Genomic DNA, 17,081 nt, shown 5'->3' on the forward strand with positions numbered 1-17,081 from the left:
TGTCTTCACACAACTGAAAGCCAGAACGTCAGTCTCTCCTGCGTTTTGTGACAGATGATATTCACCAGCACTCCGCCCTTTGTAAAGGTGACCCCCATGGGCTTCAAGTAGACAAATACCATAGACAGAAGACCATATTTTCTGAATCGCAAATCCAGATACAAAGGTGAGTGAACTTACAAAGACAAAAACCTGAAAATTGGGGCCGCCCCGTGGCTGAGTGGTTAAGTTCGCGCACTCCGCTTGCCAGCCCGGGGTTTTGCCAGTTCAGATCCTCAGTGTGGACATGGCACTGCTTGTCAAGCCATGCTGAGGTGGCGTCCCACATGCCACAACTAGAAGGACCCACAACTAAAAATACACAAGTATGTATTGGGGGGCTTTGGGGAGAAAAAGGAAAAATAAAATCTTTAAAAAAACCCTGAATGTTATGTGGTCCTGCCCTAGAGATCTTGGACACACAGTCACCACCCACGAGAAACCTCAGCGCAAGACCAACCTCCCAGTCCAGGGCCAGCTGGGTCTCGTAGATACCGCAGAAATTGCTAAATTCTCCCATGCCTGCCTGCTTGCAGCCTGCCCTAGGAGAAATTAAGGTGGAACAGAAAGCATGTTTAAAAGACTACCTGGTATGTGTCCACGGTGGGACTTCTACAAAACTGATGGCAAGCTATTTAACTCCATCGTCCCCATCCCTGCCAGCCCACCTTTCACTCACACGTTCCCCACCCCCCCCGCCCAGCACATTATCTCACTTGAGAGGTCTGGTAAATAGCTTTAGCTAAAAAAAATTCTGAGAATAGGACCTGGACTCTTGAAATCCCCTATCACCTTTCTAAAAAAGGTTTATTGCACCAGCTCTTAAAAAGCAGCCCTGAGGGAATTTTCTCCAGTGATGAAAATATTCCCTATTTTCATATAAGTGGGGATAACAGGGGTGGGTAATCAGGCAAAACTCATCTAAGGGTGGACAGATGCATAGACACATGATAGAAGAGGGTAAAACATTCACAGTGGAACCCAGGTGGTGGATATAGGAGCATTCCCTGCAAAATTCTTTCAACTTTTTAGGCATGTTTAAAAATTTTGATAATACAATGTTTGAAAACTTCAAATTAGAAATTAACTTTAAAAATAAAATTTGGGAAGCCAGCCAGTGGCACAGCAGTTAAGTTCACATGCTCTGCTTCAGAGGCCTAGGGTTCCTGGTTTGAATTCCAGTTGCCGACCTATGGACACTCATCAGGCCACGCTGTGGCGGCATCCCACATACAAAATAGCAGAAGACCGGCACAAATGTTAGCTCAGGGACAATCTTACTCATAAAAATAAATTAAACTCTACACAAGATCTGTACATTACACTGTATGTTAATGACGCTAAAAAAAAGCACCAGACCGGAGGAAGGGGTGGGTTAAAAAAATAGAAAAGAAGGAAGTACAATAAATCTACTGGATCATAGATGTGACTGCCCTAGGTAGAAAATTCCTTTTTTTTGTTGTTGTTGAGGAAGATTTGCCCTAAGTTAACATCTATGCCAATCTTCCTCTATTTTGTATGTGAGCCACCGCCACAGGATGGCCCACAACAAGTGGTGTAGGTCTGTGCTGGGATCCGAAACCCTACAGTGAAGCGGAGCGAGCCCACCGACCTTAACCACTAGGCCACAGAGCCAGCCTCCTAGAAGATTCTTCTTAAATTGCTAGATGACAAGTTCTCTTGAACAGATGAGAACTACCTTCGGCCCAGGGGGCTATGGAAGGCGGGCGCTGCTTTCTTCCTAAACAAGGCTTTACTTGCCTCGAACGCCTCTCTCCCGCTACCCGCATCGACTGAGTCAGAAAACCAGCGAGGGACGCTGCAGTTTCCCGCAGCATCGCCAACAGCCCAGTCTCACCTCAGAGCGGCCCGCCCCCGGCCCCGACCCCGCCCCGCCCCGCCCCGCCCCGCCCCCGCCACTGCACCGCGCCCCGCCCCGCACCCCAGTCGGCCCGCCCTGCCCGTGCGCCCCGGCGGGTCAGAACCCCACGCAGCTCCGCCCGCCCGCCCCACTCGGCCGCGACCTTCCTCGCGCCGCTGGGACGCAGCGCAGCCGTACCGAGCGAGGTCCAGCCGGCGGCTGCAAGGCGCGATGGCTGCCGCGGCCCTGCCCCCGGTCACTCGGCAGGTCAGCGGCCGCGCCGCCGCGGTCCCGAGCGGCCCCGAGTGCGGGCAGCCCCTGGCCGCCGCCGTGGCCGAGCTGCCGGTGCTGGATGCCTCCGGGAGGCGGGTGCCGTTCGGCGCGCTGTTCCGGGAGCGCCGCGCCGTGGTGGTCTTCGTGCGGGTGAGCGCGGGCGGCGGGGCGGCCCGGAGCCGGGCCCTCGCCCGCAGACTGCGGTGGAGGTTGCTTCAACAGCCTCGGCTGTGGGGACATCGGGTCCCCCGGAGGGTCCGGGGCCCGGCCCTGCCGATGTCGTCGTCCAGAGGCTTCCGGAATGCGAACCGCTCCACTCGCTTCCTTTCCCGGGCATGGAAAAACAGCCCGCCCAGCCAGTCCGTTTTCTCAGCAAGCGGGGACGCCTCGCAGGCACTGGGCGCGGCCCAATTTTAACGCAATCGGGCGCCCTCGATACCTTTTTCTACCCGCCTGGGGTGTGGTGTTAGTTAGCGTCACGCATAACGAAGTACTCGGTCCATTCTGGACCCTGAGGGTGTCCGTGGCTAACTTGTGCTTTTTGTCCTGTTTGGATTTCAGCATTTCCTGTGTTACATCTGCAAGGAATACGTAGAAGATCTGGCCAAAATCCCCAAGAGTTTCTTACAAGTGAGTTTCCCGAGCGTGAGCAGGAGCGCGCCCTGCTTCAGAGGCGTCTCGTGAGTCGCCTGTCATTTATAGGAATGCAGTGGGGTCGGTGCGGAGCGTGCCACCCTCCTGCGCTGATGCTCCGAAAGCCGGATCGCTACCTCCCCACACATCTCTCTGACACCTGCGAAAAGAGAGCCAGAGATCCAGTTCTGTCCTAACTTGTTATTTATTCGTTACTGCCTGCTTGCAAGCGTACTAACCATCATAATAATTTTGATGTTACTTCGTAACCTGCCTAATTGGAAATGTTGAATGATAATGACTGAAAACACAAATGCTAGAAATTATTGATATTTTCTTCCCTTTATTTTTGTAATAAAAACATTCCAAATAGTTGTTTCTGATAGGAAAATACCCATACATCTTAAATGAAGACGTGTATTTGTTAATAGGGCGCACGTTCCACATCCGTGGGACGACCACATTTGTGTGTTTTTCTTCAGGTACGAGGTTTGTTCCCAGGTGACCTTTTGAGGGAAAGGTGGGCCAGGTTCTAAAACTGAGATCTGTTTTCAGCGGACCTTATCAATTGGGATCTGAAAAAATAAAATTGTCTGATTAAATAACCCTACTTAAATAGTTTTTATTCTTTTTTATATATTCCTTTGAAGGAGTGTATAAATTATTGACTATTATTTTGAGATTCTTATTTAGCAAAAGCATCATCTGAGTTAATTGAACATTTTAGCATACATTGCTTTGCTTTGACTCAATTTTGTCGTTTATTCCATTCTTCCAGAAGCCTGCAGGTGGCATTAGGATGGAACAAAATAGTTGGATTAGGGGAGGTTGTATAAAACATGTCATTTCTAATAATATGTACATGTCCTTTTTTTCTCCTAAAGGAAGCAAATGTCACCCTTATAGTGATTGGACAGTCATCCTACCATCATATTGAGGTAAATACATAGCACATTGGGACACTGACAGACTAAATCAGTTTTAGACATACAAAGTATATTATTTAAACCAGTAAGTGTAGGTTATATTTGCTGAAAGTAAGTCAGATTATCATTAATTTTTTTTGCTTGTTTTTATAAAAATTCCAACTGTTCTCTTTTTTGCAGCCCTTCTGCAAACTGACTGGGTATTCTCATGAAATCTATGTTGACCCTGAGAGAGAAATTTATAAAAGATTGGGAATGAAAAGAGGTGAAGAAATCGCCTTTTCAGGTGAGACAAGACATGTCTTAAGTAGCAAACGCTGATGGTGTCTTTTCACATTTGATATAGAGCACAGGGGAACAAACAGTAAATTCATAAATCAGGCTGCTCTTTATGATTCCAGTAAGTGGTCCAGATACACCAGAATCTAAAAAATTCATTTCCTGGTGTAATGACACGGGATGCTGTTTGTGAAGTACTAAATGAAAGAAAAAAGCAAGTTGCAGAACAATGTTTTCACTATGATTCCATTTTTGTGAAAGAATCGTTTTCATAAACATAAAAGTTTATAGTATGTCTCTGTGTGCGTGATGAAGAAGGTTTTAAGAGACGTTGCAGTGCTTATCCTAAGGCACAGGAGTGAGAAAAGTGGCTTTTGTACTTTTTACACTGAGTACATTTTACTTTTGTAGTTAAAACAAAAATAATATTGCTTAAGTTAATGTATTTTCATATCTCAACACCATGGCTTTGAATACTCTCTGTCCTTTAATTGACGAAGTCTTAGTTTTCACTTGAAGCTCAGCTCGAAGGGGCAGAAGTGATTGCCTCCCTTGTTGGACTTTAATAGTAGCACCTTGCACTTTATTATATGCTCTGTTATTGCACTTCAGGTGGCTGGGTAGTATAGTTAGTTGAAGAGTTGGATGTTTTATTCTTCATATAGTCCACATTCCCAGCCCTTAGAACAATTCTTTATAGTTAATAGAGCTTCATAGGCTTAGGTGAACTGTTTATGTGTGTTTTAGGTAGAAAGAACTTGGCCTCTGAAATTCCAGCTAAGAGAACTCAACTCGAACTCAAATCGTTCATTCTCAACAGATATTATTGAGCTGTTGTCCATGACATCCACTGTGTTGGATGCTCCCAGGAGGACAGTGATGAAAGACACCGCCTCTGCCATCCCCAAACTCATAATCCTCTTGGAGAGCCAATTACAATACAGGTTAAGGGTTTGTAATAGAGGAGACCATGTACTGGAATTACCCGTACCAGAAATACGAGGGGAGAGAAGAATCTGGGAAGGCTCCTCAGAGGAGGTGTCATCTAAGCTCACTCTTCAAGGAGTTAGCTGGGTGAAATGAGGCAGAGGAAGGGTGCTGTTGACAGAAAGTAGCACATGCAAAAGCACACAGGCATGAAAAAACGTGTCCTTTGGAGAAGTGCAGAAGTGCGAGTCCCTGCATCAGGCCGGAGTCTAGGGGCCAGCTGGGGAATTGGTGTGAGTCAAGGGCCAGGTTGTGGCCAATTTATGCGGAGTCTGGATTTGTTCTGGAGGCGGTGCGGGAGTCATGCCAGCATTTGAAGTGGAGGGGTGATGCGGTCACGTACCCAGAGTGAAGGAGTAACTGGAACCTGCCAAACCGGAGGCAGTGATGTTCAGGACAAGGTTGTAGTAACAGGCTAGAAAGAAACGGGCTGAAGTGGAGATGGAGAGGAGGGGATGGATCAGCTGGCTGTCTATGAGGTGGAGTTGACATGATCCCTTTACTGACGTTTTTAAAGAAAGCAACCTAAACTTTGTTAAAACTGGTGAGGAGCTGGCGTAAACAGTTTCCTCTTTGTCTCTCTTTAGTGTAGGGAATTGCAGCGGCACAGACGTGGCCCTTCCTCTGTGGCAGGCCGTTCCTGCGGGAACAGAGCCTCAGCACGTGAGGCTGCTTGTCGTTCAGCACTTCAGCTGTGAACTGTGAGCTGTGCTTCAGTGACCCCTCCCCATTCACTGCCGACATAAAGAGAGGGAATTACAAAGAGACAGATGAGTTCTAAATGAGATGTATGCTTGTAATTGTAAGAGAGGGTGTATTCAAATCTTTTAAACTCCTTTGACCTGTGTTAAAGTATTGTATTTCCAAACAGAAAACACTTTTTTCTCATAAAATAGTTTTTTAAAAGTTCCTCCCTGAAAAGGTACTAATCTCAGAATTAGTCTCAGAATAGTGCCAGTTGAAGATTGAGAGACTAAAAACATACACTTATAATTTAAAATCAATGGACAGAGAATGAGAAAATAAAGCCATTAAATGTGAGAGAGTAATGGGTTTGTAGAAGGCTGAGAAACAGGAGTTTTACGCATAAGGACTAAATTCAAACTGGCAAAATTAGATTGTGCTTCACAGCAAAGATTGTTCAATTCTAGGTTGTGGAATCTCCTTCAATTGAATTTCTAAAATTTCAGAAATATTAAATAACTCTCTCTTTGGACATAAAGAGATAGTTTGGATTTCTGAACATTTATTTTAGGTATAGAATCATAGAAGATGTTAAAATGTAGTCTTTTACCCATGTCTCTAAGCTGATGAGCCTGTATTTGTTTCTTGGTAAGAGCGCTGTCCATCATAATGTAAACATGAAAGAAAGAGAAGAGTTGGAGAGATGAAGGGAAATAATAGGCATTTGGAAATTTTAAGAAGTCAGGCAGTGGGGCCAGCCCCGTGGCCGAGTGGTTAAAGTCCCACATGCTCCACTTTGGTGGCCTAGGTTCAGGGCTTTGGATCCCAGCTGCAGACCCACACACCACTCGTCAGCCATGCTGTGGAGGCACCCCACCTAGAAAGTGGAGGAAGACTGGTGCAGATGCTAGCTCAGGGCTAATCTTCCTCAAGCAAAAAAAAACAGGAAGGTAATTTACAGGAAGGGTAAAGTGACTGAGTTTCTTTACTCAAGGGGAGTGGAAGCGAAGCGTCAGTCACTGTGAGAAAACAGACAGAAAAACGGACAGTCAAGGAGAGATGGAGGGACAGCTGTGGTAGATGTTACAGCGAGACCCCAAAGCCTCCGTAGCACAACAGGGTAGAAGATTAGTCCTTTTCTTTCACATGTCGAGATGCATATGTCCATTCAGGTGCTCTCCAAGTAGCAATTCAGGGTCACAATATGGAAGGACCCAGGCTCTTTCCATCTTCTGGCTCTGCCATTTTCAACCCAAGGCTTCCCAGAACGTAGAAGGAATGTGGAGAATCACTGTGGGAGGTTTTAGGAGCAGGCTTGGAAGTGGTACACATCATGTCACTCATGGATTAGAACATAGTCACGTGTCCATACTAAGCTGTCAGGAACACTGGGAAATGTAGTTTAGCTGTGGGCCCAGAAAGAGGAAACGGGTGGAAAGAGCAGTATATGATAGTCTGTGCCACAATGTTTTTTGAAAAAGAGTGTATCTTCCTACTAGTAGGTGAGAAACTATACGGAGTCTAAGTGGAGAATTAAAAAGGAAAGCACTACCAATTGGAGAAGTCCATAGCTGACATTTTTCTGTGGCAGAAAATGATCTGGGTCTGTCATCGCTTCTTCCTTTAAGCAGTAGTTCTCAACCAGGGGCAGTTTTGCCCCTACTCCCCCCCAGGGGACAGTTTGCATTGCCTGGAAACATTTTTGGTTGTCACGACTTGGTGAGTGGTGCTATAGATCACTGGGTGCTGAGGCAAGGATGCTGCTAAGCACCCTGCATTGCATCCTACAGAGAATTATCTGGGCCAAAATGTCAGTTGTCAAAGGATGCGACACCATTCTTTGAAGGAAGAAAAAAGAAGTCGAAAGTAAGATGACACACAAGAAAGAGACTGTTTTATGGAAGCACTAACATTATCTTCTAATAGCTAATCAAATGTAAAATGATAACATCTAAAGACAATTCCCAATATTTCAGGAAAAAGCCCCCATATAAAGTCAAATATACTCTCAGGAAGCATTCGGAGCCTGTGGCGCGCAATGACCGGCCCTCTTTTTGATTTTCAAGGAGACCCGGCTCAGCAGGGCGGAACCCTCATTTTAGGTCCAGGTAAGTAATCGAAGCCCAGATTCAGCAGTACCCTTATTGTGCCCCGTAGAAGGCAGAGGCCACCCACTTTCTTCATAAAATGGAGACCACGTAGAAATGGGCAACTTGACATTGTAACAGGCAGGATGCTGTGCTTTCCATGGGGCATCTTTTGTTTTTGAAGGCTTCTGTGCATTTTGATGTCTGTGTATTGGATGAAAGGTGCCATCACTCCATGCCTGAGTGATTTCAGGTATTTGGGATTAGGGAGGTCAGTGGTAGTTTGGTGAATTGTTTGTGGCTATAACACTCTAAAAAGCTAAATGGAGGTGAACATTTCCAAATAGGAGAAAATCGTCCACCACTTTTTTTTTTGTCAGTGCAAGAATAATCTAGTTATTTATACTGACGAAACTAGGAGACTTGCTCAATGTCGAAAGCAAGTCCGCCCCAGGGACAACTTATTCGATAACAATTACTGTAAGCCACATACTCTGAATAGCTTTATTGATCACTTTGGAGCACCTGCAGTTCCTTTGGCTCCACTCTGCTGAATGCTTGAGTGTTGACTCTCCACTGTGGTCAGACATCTCAGTGAGAGACACACCCCCGCGTGTGACAGCACGGGCCCAGCAGGCTAAGTCACTGTGTTGTAAACTGAGTTTTCTTGGTTCTTCTTCCTCTTTAAAATTGTCCAGGTTAATGAGTGTAACTTCTTAGAGTTATAAAATTAATATTTGCTTTTTAGTAAATTCCAGGATCTAAAAGGAAGTCTTTAGAAGGAGGATTTTGGCTAAGTATTAGGACTTTTTGGCTTTCTGGAGCTGGAACACTGTAGCCAGCTCAAATCCATCACTTTATTTAATGTCCCTTTCCCTCTCTCTCATAAATTTGCACCAGTTGGACTCGCCAAAAAGGAAGCCCTGTTTTATCAGAGTGAGTCCTGTTAATTGGCCCAGAATGACGTTGAGCCATGTTTCTGAATGACTGACTTCCATCCTCAGACCTGGAAGGGGTTGTTCTCTGAGTCTCTTGTCTCCCGGAGAGCGCCATTGTGTGCTGAAGTAGAAACATACTTAGTCAAGAGAATATTTTGAAACTATCCTCTGGAAAAAATGTAGCTTCTCTAAGGAAAGAGCTAGCTGTGTGTGCTCAATTATACGAATCTTTATCACGGTTAATCCTGTATTTCATTTTGCCTTATTTGATAGTAAGCCAATGTATGATATTAAATTTGGTGATTACTGTAGACAGCAGATATGTACAATGCCAAAAACCTGCCTCATAATACTTACTTAATCTAATGTTTTAAATTAAAATTCGATTCTTGAGTCTAAGAATCAAAGTAAACAGAACCTAGACTATAAATTATGACTTATTTGAGCAGATAAAGGGATTGTGGACATGTAAGTGTATTGTAACTGATTGTTATTGTAATGCCTTTATTTTCCAGCCTCTTTTGGTCTATGGTTATAATGCAGATAGCCTATTAGATCAGTATTTGGGAGTGATTTTTTTTTAAGCAAGTGATTTCTTCCATTATTACATTTAAGAAACAAAGGATTTCCCAGCTCGATATATATGTTAGTTCCATATTCTGCCTGTATGTTTGACAGGACATTTTATTTAATTACATTTAATAAAACCTAACAAAAGGTTATAATTTAAGAATCTTTCCTCTTGGATCTCATAAAACATTAAGTATCACTGTTATTTAACCATAATCCTTGTCATGCTTTATTACCTTAATTAAAAATTATGGCATTGTCTGGAGAATATAATGTACTCTAGGTAATTAATTTTTCCCTTTGGACTGATTAAAAGTTGAAAAGCTTCCTTGATTCTAATAAGCAATCAATCGAATGAATGATACTCTATGCCAACCTCTGCCTTCTCTTCTTACTCTCTTCTAGGTAACAATATCCATTTTATACACTGTGATAGGAATAGGTTGGATCACAAACCCATCAACGCTGTTTTACAGCTTGTAGGAGTTCAGCCTGTGGACTTTACAGGCAGACCTTCAGTTACCCACGTGTGACAGGACAGGCTCTGTCGCTTCCCACTGGACTCTTGGGATGTGCCTGGATGTGGGAGTGGAGTATCCTTGTGCAGCATCTAACTTGGTGGCTCTTCCCAGCCTTTGAGGAGTTATGAAAACATGAAGAAACCAAGTAGCAGTTGAATTGCATGCTGAGAGGATCAGTTATCAAAGGTGTGATATATATTTATAATTTTATAGCTTTTAAAGTTTTCTACAAAATAAAATTTCATTTATACAAAATAAAACTTTAAAAGCTATAAAATTATAAATACCATTCTGTATTTTACCTTATAGTATATCTATTCAGTGACAGTTTTAGTTGGCCATTAAAACCATAAGTTGTTATGAAAAACATTTAAGGGGAAGGTTAAGCAAGTCAAGACCATTTTATTCATTGAAAAGAGCAGGATATCAAATTCTGTAAACAATATAATCACGTTTTTATGTATATGTTTATATTTTTGTATGCTTAGAAGAAAAGACAGAAAATAAAACCAGAATATTGCCAGTAGGTGTCTCTATGTGGGAGGATTACAGGTGTTTTTATTTTCTTTTCCACACTTTTCTCTATTTCCCAAATATTCTATAATTAGCATGATTCATTTTTTTTGGCCAGGAAAAGATCTTTAAAAATTATATGAAGAATATATTCCTACATAAGCAGCTCCACAAAGTGCTGCCACATGTTTCTATCCTAATTGCTTTACTCAGAGGAAATATGACAAAGTGACCCTTTCATAGAGCCTGTGCTGAGAGCACCTCATTTCGCACACCCGCCAGCCACACTAGGATGGGGGTGCTCAGAGCACCTCATCCCGCACACCCACTACCCATTTCGCTAGGATGGGGGTGCTCAGAGCACCTCGTCCCGCACACCCACTACCCATTTCACTAGGATGAGGGTGCTCAGAGCACCTCGTCCTGCGCACCCACTACCCATTTCTCTAGGATGGGGTGTCAGGGAGCATTAAGAGGAGAAAAATATGTTTTAGATATTTAAGATGTGTATTTAAAAGATGATGAGTATGCTTTTTGACAGGAAATTTTAAGAATTGTTTTGACTGAAAACACTTTTGTAACTTAAACATACCATGGTTTGGTCGTATATTCCTAGACAGCTTCTATTTCTCACCCCCAAATTGCTTTTATTTAGTGGAATATTGTCATTGTTTATTTCTCCAGAATCTAAATATGCTTAGTTGGGAAGGGTCCCAGAAATTCTGATGAAAAGCATAGCAAAATCAAAATATTGGTAATTATTAGCAAGTATAACTTTTATATAAAGCATATGAAGTCACACAAAAATATATCTATTCAAAGTATCCAAATATTTTAATGTATTTTCATATATATACATGGGCAATCATGTTTTTAATCAATAAAAATGAAATTTCTCATAAAATTAAGCAATTTCGTACTATTTTTTATAGTAAGGAAAGACTGGTAACCCAGATCCCTTTGTTGTTTTTAAACTTACAACTTCTGAATCCCAGTTTACACAAAAATTATATATTTGTAAGTAAACACCACATTTTTAAAGATGTATAAATGTTCTTTATGTGTCTTCAGGGAGGTACGGTTACAAAAATACAGTGCAGTGGTAAGCTGCCTACCCAAACAAACATTTAATGTGAAATTACTTATACTCGATGCTGTGAAATGTATAAACATGCTCACATCCACTAGTGTACTGCACTCAAAACCTTGAAAAAGCTTCTTGTGATAAATACATAGAAGTACTGATGAAAGAATAATAACATCTAACCCTTTTATGGTGCTAATTATTTGCCAGGTGCTATTCCAAACACCTTACATCCATTGGCTCTATGGAATTGATGTTACTATTAGCATCTCCCTTTTACAGAGAAGAAACATCTTTTTTTAAGGTGAACTTATAAGAAAGTGAGGAAGCTCCACCAGGGCCAAAAACAGAGGCAGAAACCAGGCTAATCCATGCATCGCAGTCGCGGCCGCCCTGAGGGCTGTGCCTGTTCCAAGAATCGAAGAAGGCTGTTCCCTTGTGAACTCAGAGGCCTCGACAGCAGGGAGATGAACCTAGACGACTGCGCGAAGTACAGCCTGAGCCCTGGGCCGGGCCCTGGGCCCCTGAGCCTGACGGCTCCAGCGGTCGGAACGGGCCACGGTCAGATCCATCCGCAGGGCACAGAGCCCAGGGAGGAAATACTGCAGGGCTTCTGCGGTGAGCCATTAGGGCAACAAGAACTTCAAGAAAATGAAAGAGCATGTTTACTTTTAAAAATCAAGTATTATGTTTCTCAAGGAGTAACCTGCATGCAGTGTGCGTTTATGTTCCCATCCGCCACGGGGCCACAGTGCTAACACTGACCGTGTGAAAACCTGGAAGACAACCTTTCTAAAGCAGCAACATCATCTGCTTTACAGTTCGTAGTTATTTTCAGAAGAGTGTTTCGGAAGATGACTTACAGCGTGCAGCTGCAGGAGGTACCGTTACGTGTCATTCTGTGGAGAACACAATGATTTTTCGTTTAGAGCAGAGTTCTTTTAAATTAATTTCACTTACTGTGAATTCCAAATTTTCTTAGGCACACATAAACAGTGAAGTGGTAGCTTCTCATGTAGTGGCTCTATTAGCAGAAAACTCTGAAAATAGTTACAGGATGCCAGTTTCATATCCAAATTGTCAGATGCTTCAAATAGAAAGTCAGATAAACATTCCTAAAAAAGGAGTTAGGAAAAGGTTCCTTTTTTTTTTCATCCAGTCTACAGAATCGAGGCAAACTGTTGGAAGTTCATTCTCTTCAAGGTGAAATATCTGATATTATGGTGGATGCTACTCTAACTTGAGTTTAAATATTTAACATTGAAGAAAAATTGATTTTTGTGGTGACAAATGAGTGTAAATTTGCATGAATATATATTTTGATAAAAATAATGTTCATGTTAAATTAAGAAACCTGTGGAGCAGAAGCATACGTGGAATTTGTTGTGGTGCACACACAATTTATAATTGTGTCCAAACTAAGCTGTCAATCAAAATAGAAATTATAGTTAAAATTTACCAATTTCTTTAAAAAAAGATAAAATACACATACAATTTAACATTTTAACCCATTTTTATTGTGGCAAAATATACATGCATTAAATTTACCATTATAACCATTATTTATTGTAAAATATACATAACATAAAGTTTACCATTTTAACCATTTTTAAGTATACAGTTCAGTGGCGTTAGTAATTCATGTTGTTATGCAAACATCACCACTATCCATCTTCAAAATTTTGTCATCATCTCACACTGAAACTCTGTACCCATCAAACAGTAAGTCCTCATTCGCCCATCCCCCCAGCCCCTGATAGCCACCGTTCTACTTTCTGTCTCTGTAAACTTGAGCATTCTAGATACCTTATATAAGCGGAGTCATACAGTATTTATTGTTTTATGTCTGGCTTATTTCACTCAGCAAAATGTCCTCAAGGTTCATCTACGTTGTAGCATACATCAGAATTTCATTCCTTTTTATGGTTGAATAATACTCCGTTGTATGCATATACCATGTTTTATTTATCCATCCTTCAGTGAATATTTGGGTTATTTCTCTCTTTTGGCTATTGTGAATAATATTGCTATTGACATTGCTGTACAAACACCTCTCTGAGTCCCTGTTTTCAATTATGTGTATATACACAGAAGAAGAATTGCTGGATCATATTTGCATTCTATGTTCAATGTTAGGAGGAACCAAAATGGTGCAGCTTTGTATTCCACAGCAGCTGTACCATTTTATGTTCTCACCAGCAACACACAAGGGCTCCAAATACTCTACATCCTCACCAACACTTGTTTTCTGTTTTTTTTTTTCCATAATAGCCATTCTAATGGCTGTGAAGTGATAATGTAGTTTTGACAAAAATTGCCAGTTTTTAAAAGTTTATGCACAGAGTAACCAAAGAAAATATCTGTGAGAAGCTGATGTTGAATAATAATTTTCTTAAAAGCAAACATGGCAGCCTGTACTTTTTTGTTGCCCGTCATCAAGTGGATGTTAGAAATATTTGAAGTGTTGATGAACTACTCTGTAAACCAACCTGCTTTCTCCTCACTGAGAGTGAGCTTTTTTTTGTAAATGGGTCCTGTATGTTTTTATTTCTTTTGATTAGTAAGTTGGAAATCTTTAATGAATTTATTCAGTGAATGGTGTGCCAAAAAACTTTAACTTTTGAAGTTTTTAGCAAAACATATGATTGAAAACAAATCTTACAAATAGGAAGATACGGAAATTTGGCTCTTCACAAGGAAGGAAATTAAACAAAATAAATAATTGAAATCTCAAGTAGGCTAAAAGATTTAATTTTGAAATTCTGTAACTTTGCTTTATAGCTTCTTAACTTATGACGAAGCTCCTATTTTTAATTGGGTAAATGTGAATTCTGCATCAGAAAGGAATGAAATGAAAAAAAAAAGGAATAAAATGGCCTATGATTTTCTAGCATCAAAATTTGCTGAAACGTTCAAAGGAAGTATAAATGGAGAATTTATTTGATGAGTTTCATCTTGTAAAAATCATGTGTTGAAGAAAGGTACTCTGAGTGGAGGCAAAGGACAGTATCTGAAAGTATTAGGGCTGAAATATTTGTTTTTAATATGAAAAAATTGGACTTGAGAATATCCTCCATTTAGCAAAATTTGTCCTGAGCTTACCAGGTACCTGTAGAGACAGAATATTCTCAATTTGAAACCTGGACTACAGAGAAGAATCAAATGAAGAGGTCTACAATTCGAGTCTTTTAACTATAAAATGCAACTGTAGGGAAGGTTGCAGGGAATTTTATTTAAAAATTAGAAATTAGGGGCCGGCCCAGTGGTGCAGTGGTTGAGTTCCCACGTTCCGCTTCGGCGGCCCAGGGTTTGCTGGTTCAGATCCCGGGTGCAGACATGACACCACGTGGTGAGCCATGCTGTGGAGACATCCCACATATAAAGTAGAGGAAGATGGGCATGGATGTTGGCTCAGGGTCAGTCTTCCTCAGCAAAAAAGAGGAGGATTGACAGCAGTTAGCTCAGGGCTAATCTTCCTCAAAAAAAAAATTAGAAATTAATAAAACCATATTGAAAAAAACAGTTTTCAGAAAAATACCTGTGACATGGCATTAAAGACAGACTCAGCTTAGAAATGCACTAAAATACATATATAAATACCTCCCAAGCACAATTATCTTATATTTTTTTTAAAGTTCAAATCAATATAAAAGGTTTAAGAATTTTTAGAAAGAATCTTATTTTTAAAAGTTTTTGAATAGAAGGATTGTATAAGTCCCTCACCATTGAAACAATTGCCAGTCAATGAATATTTCAAGAAATTATATAATCTTAATTATTTTTGTGCCTTTTTTCACTCTGAAATGTTCTGGTCTGGACCATAAATTATATGGTCACCTTATGGATCATCTTCATTGATAGATGAAGCAAATAAAACAGTCATTAAGGATAAAGAATATTTGAACAATACACATAATAAGTTTGATTTAATGAACAAGTGTAAAATAAGAATTCAAAAATACCTATTCTTCTCAAGAAATACACATGAAAGATTAACCCTATATCATCTCTTAAAGACAATCTCAATAAATTTCAGACTCAAGTTAATAGAGACCATGTTCTCTATGTTCAAATGTTCAAAATGTTCAAAAACAACATTTTAATGTAAATTTATACCCTTAAACTCTCATATTGAAAAAGAAAAAAGGGTGAAAATCAATGGACTAAGTGTTCAACTTTCAGAAATTTAAAAAATAGCAAACTAAACCCATATGAAAAAATGAAAGGAGATAAGAAAAAGAAATAGCGGGGCCAGCCCAGTGGTGCAGTGGTTAAGTTCATACGTTCCGCTTCTCGGTGGCCCAGGGTTCACCGGTTCGGATCCCGGGTGCGGACGTGGCACCGCTTGACACGCCATGCTGTGATAGGGGTCCCACATATAAAGTAGAGGAAGATGGGCATGGATGTTAGCTCAGGGCCAGGCTTCCTCAGCAAAAAAGAGGAGGACTGGCAGTAGTTAGCACAGGGCTAATCTTCCTCAAAAAAAAAAAAAAAGAAAGAAAAGAAATGGCAATTGGTTACATAGTAGACAAATAAAATAATAGGAGATTCAAAGGACCAAAATTTGGTAATAAAGTATACAGATGTGTGGCAAAACTGATTAAGGAAAAAAGAAAGTACAAATATTAGAAATAAAAATGATGTAACTGCACACATAGAGATTAAAATATAAAAACATTCTGAACAACTTTATGCCAATAACTTTAAAAATTTCAAGAAATGACTTTTATTTAAAATGTAACTTTTCAAAAGTCTTAAGAAATAGAATACCTATATAGCCTTATAACCATTCAAAAATTGAATCAGCAGTTGAGAATCATCAATTTCTTTCCACAAAGAAAACACCAGATCAAGAGGGTTTTACAAGTGAATTCTACCAAATTTTCAAGGACAAGATACTTCCAATCTTATACAAACTTTCTGAGAATAGAAAATGAGGCTTACCTTGTTACTGCAATCAGACTCAAATAAATAAGAAAGGAAAATTATGGACTCTCCCATGGGAACAAATGCAAAATTCCTAAACTGAATATTGGCAAATGAAATCAACCCAATGTATAAAATATTTAATTTACCACACAAATGTAGGGTTTAGCCCAGAAATGTAAATTTTGTAAAAATTAATATAATTTATCACATTAACACATTTAAGGGAGAAAAAAATTATATAGTTATTTCAAAGAAGCAGAAAAAGCATATGATAAAATTTAACATCTTTTTATAGTTAGGGAAAAAAACCCTTAAGCAATCTAGAAATAAAAGGAATTTCCTTAATCTGATAAAAGCAATCTGCCAAAAACCTACAACAAATATCATACTTAAAGTCAACAAGGGAATAGTGACCTTAAATGAAACACTAAAGCAAATGGACTTAATAGAGATATAGAGAAAATTCCATCCCTAAACAGCAGAGTACACATTCTTCTCAAGTGTACATGGAACATTCTCAAAGATAGACCATTTTTTGGGAAACAAAGCAAGCCTCAATAAATTTAAGAAGATTGAGGGGCTGGCTCTGTGGCCGAGTGGTTAAGTTCTTGCGCTTTGCTGTGGCAGCCCAGGGTTCAGATCCTGGGCGCAGACATGGCACTGCTCGTCAGGCCACATTGAGGCGGCATCCCACATCCCACAACTAGAAGGACCTGCAACTGAGATATCCAACTATGTACTGGGGGGGGGGGGGGGG

General features: G+C 40.7%; 1 protein-coding gene across 1 annotated transcript; it reads left to right on the top strand.

Moving 5' to 3' along the window:
* The first annotated feature begins 2,012 nt into the window (after positions 1-2,012).
* Positions 2,013-11,228, top strand: PRXL2C (peroxiredoxin like 2C). The gene is made up of 6 exons (XM_046665077.1): positions 2,013-2,323; positions 2,735-2,803; positions 3,691-3,744; positions 3,913-4,018; positions 7,659-7,790; positions 9,683-11,228. Exons 1-6 carry the CDS (start codon positions 2,132-2,134, stop codon positions 9,808-9,810), a joined length of 681 nt encoding a protein of 226 aa, XP_046521033.1. The 5' UTR covers positions 2,013-2,131; the 3' UTR covers positions 9,811-11,228.
* The last annotated feature ends 5,853 nt before the right edge of the window (positions 11,229-17,081 follow it).

This window comes from Equus quagga, chromosome 6, assembly GCF_021613505.1.
Source record: "Equus quagga isolate Etosha38 chromosome 6, UCLA_HA_Equagga_1.0, whole genome shotgun sequence".
NCBI classification, from domain to species: Eukaryota; Metazoa; Chordata; class Mammalia; order Perissodactyla; family Equidae; genus Equus; species Equus quagga.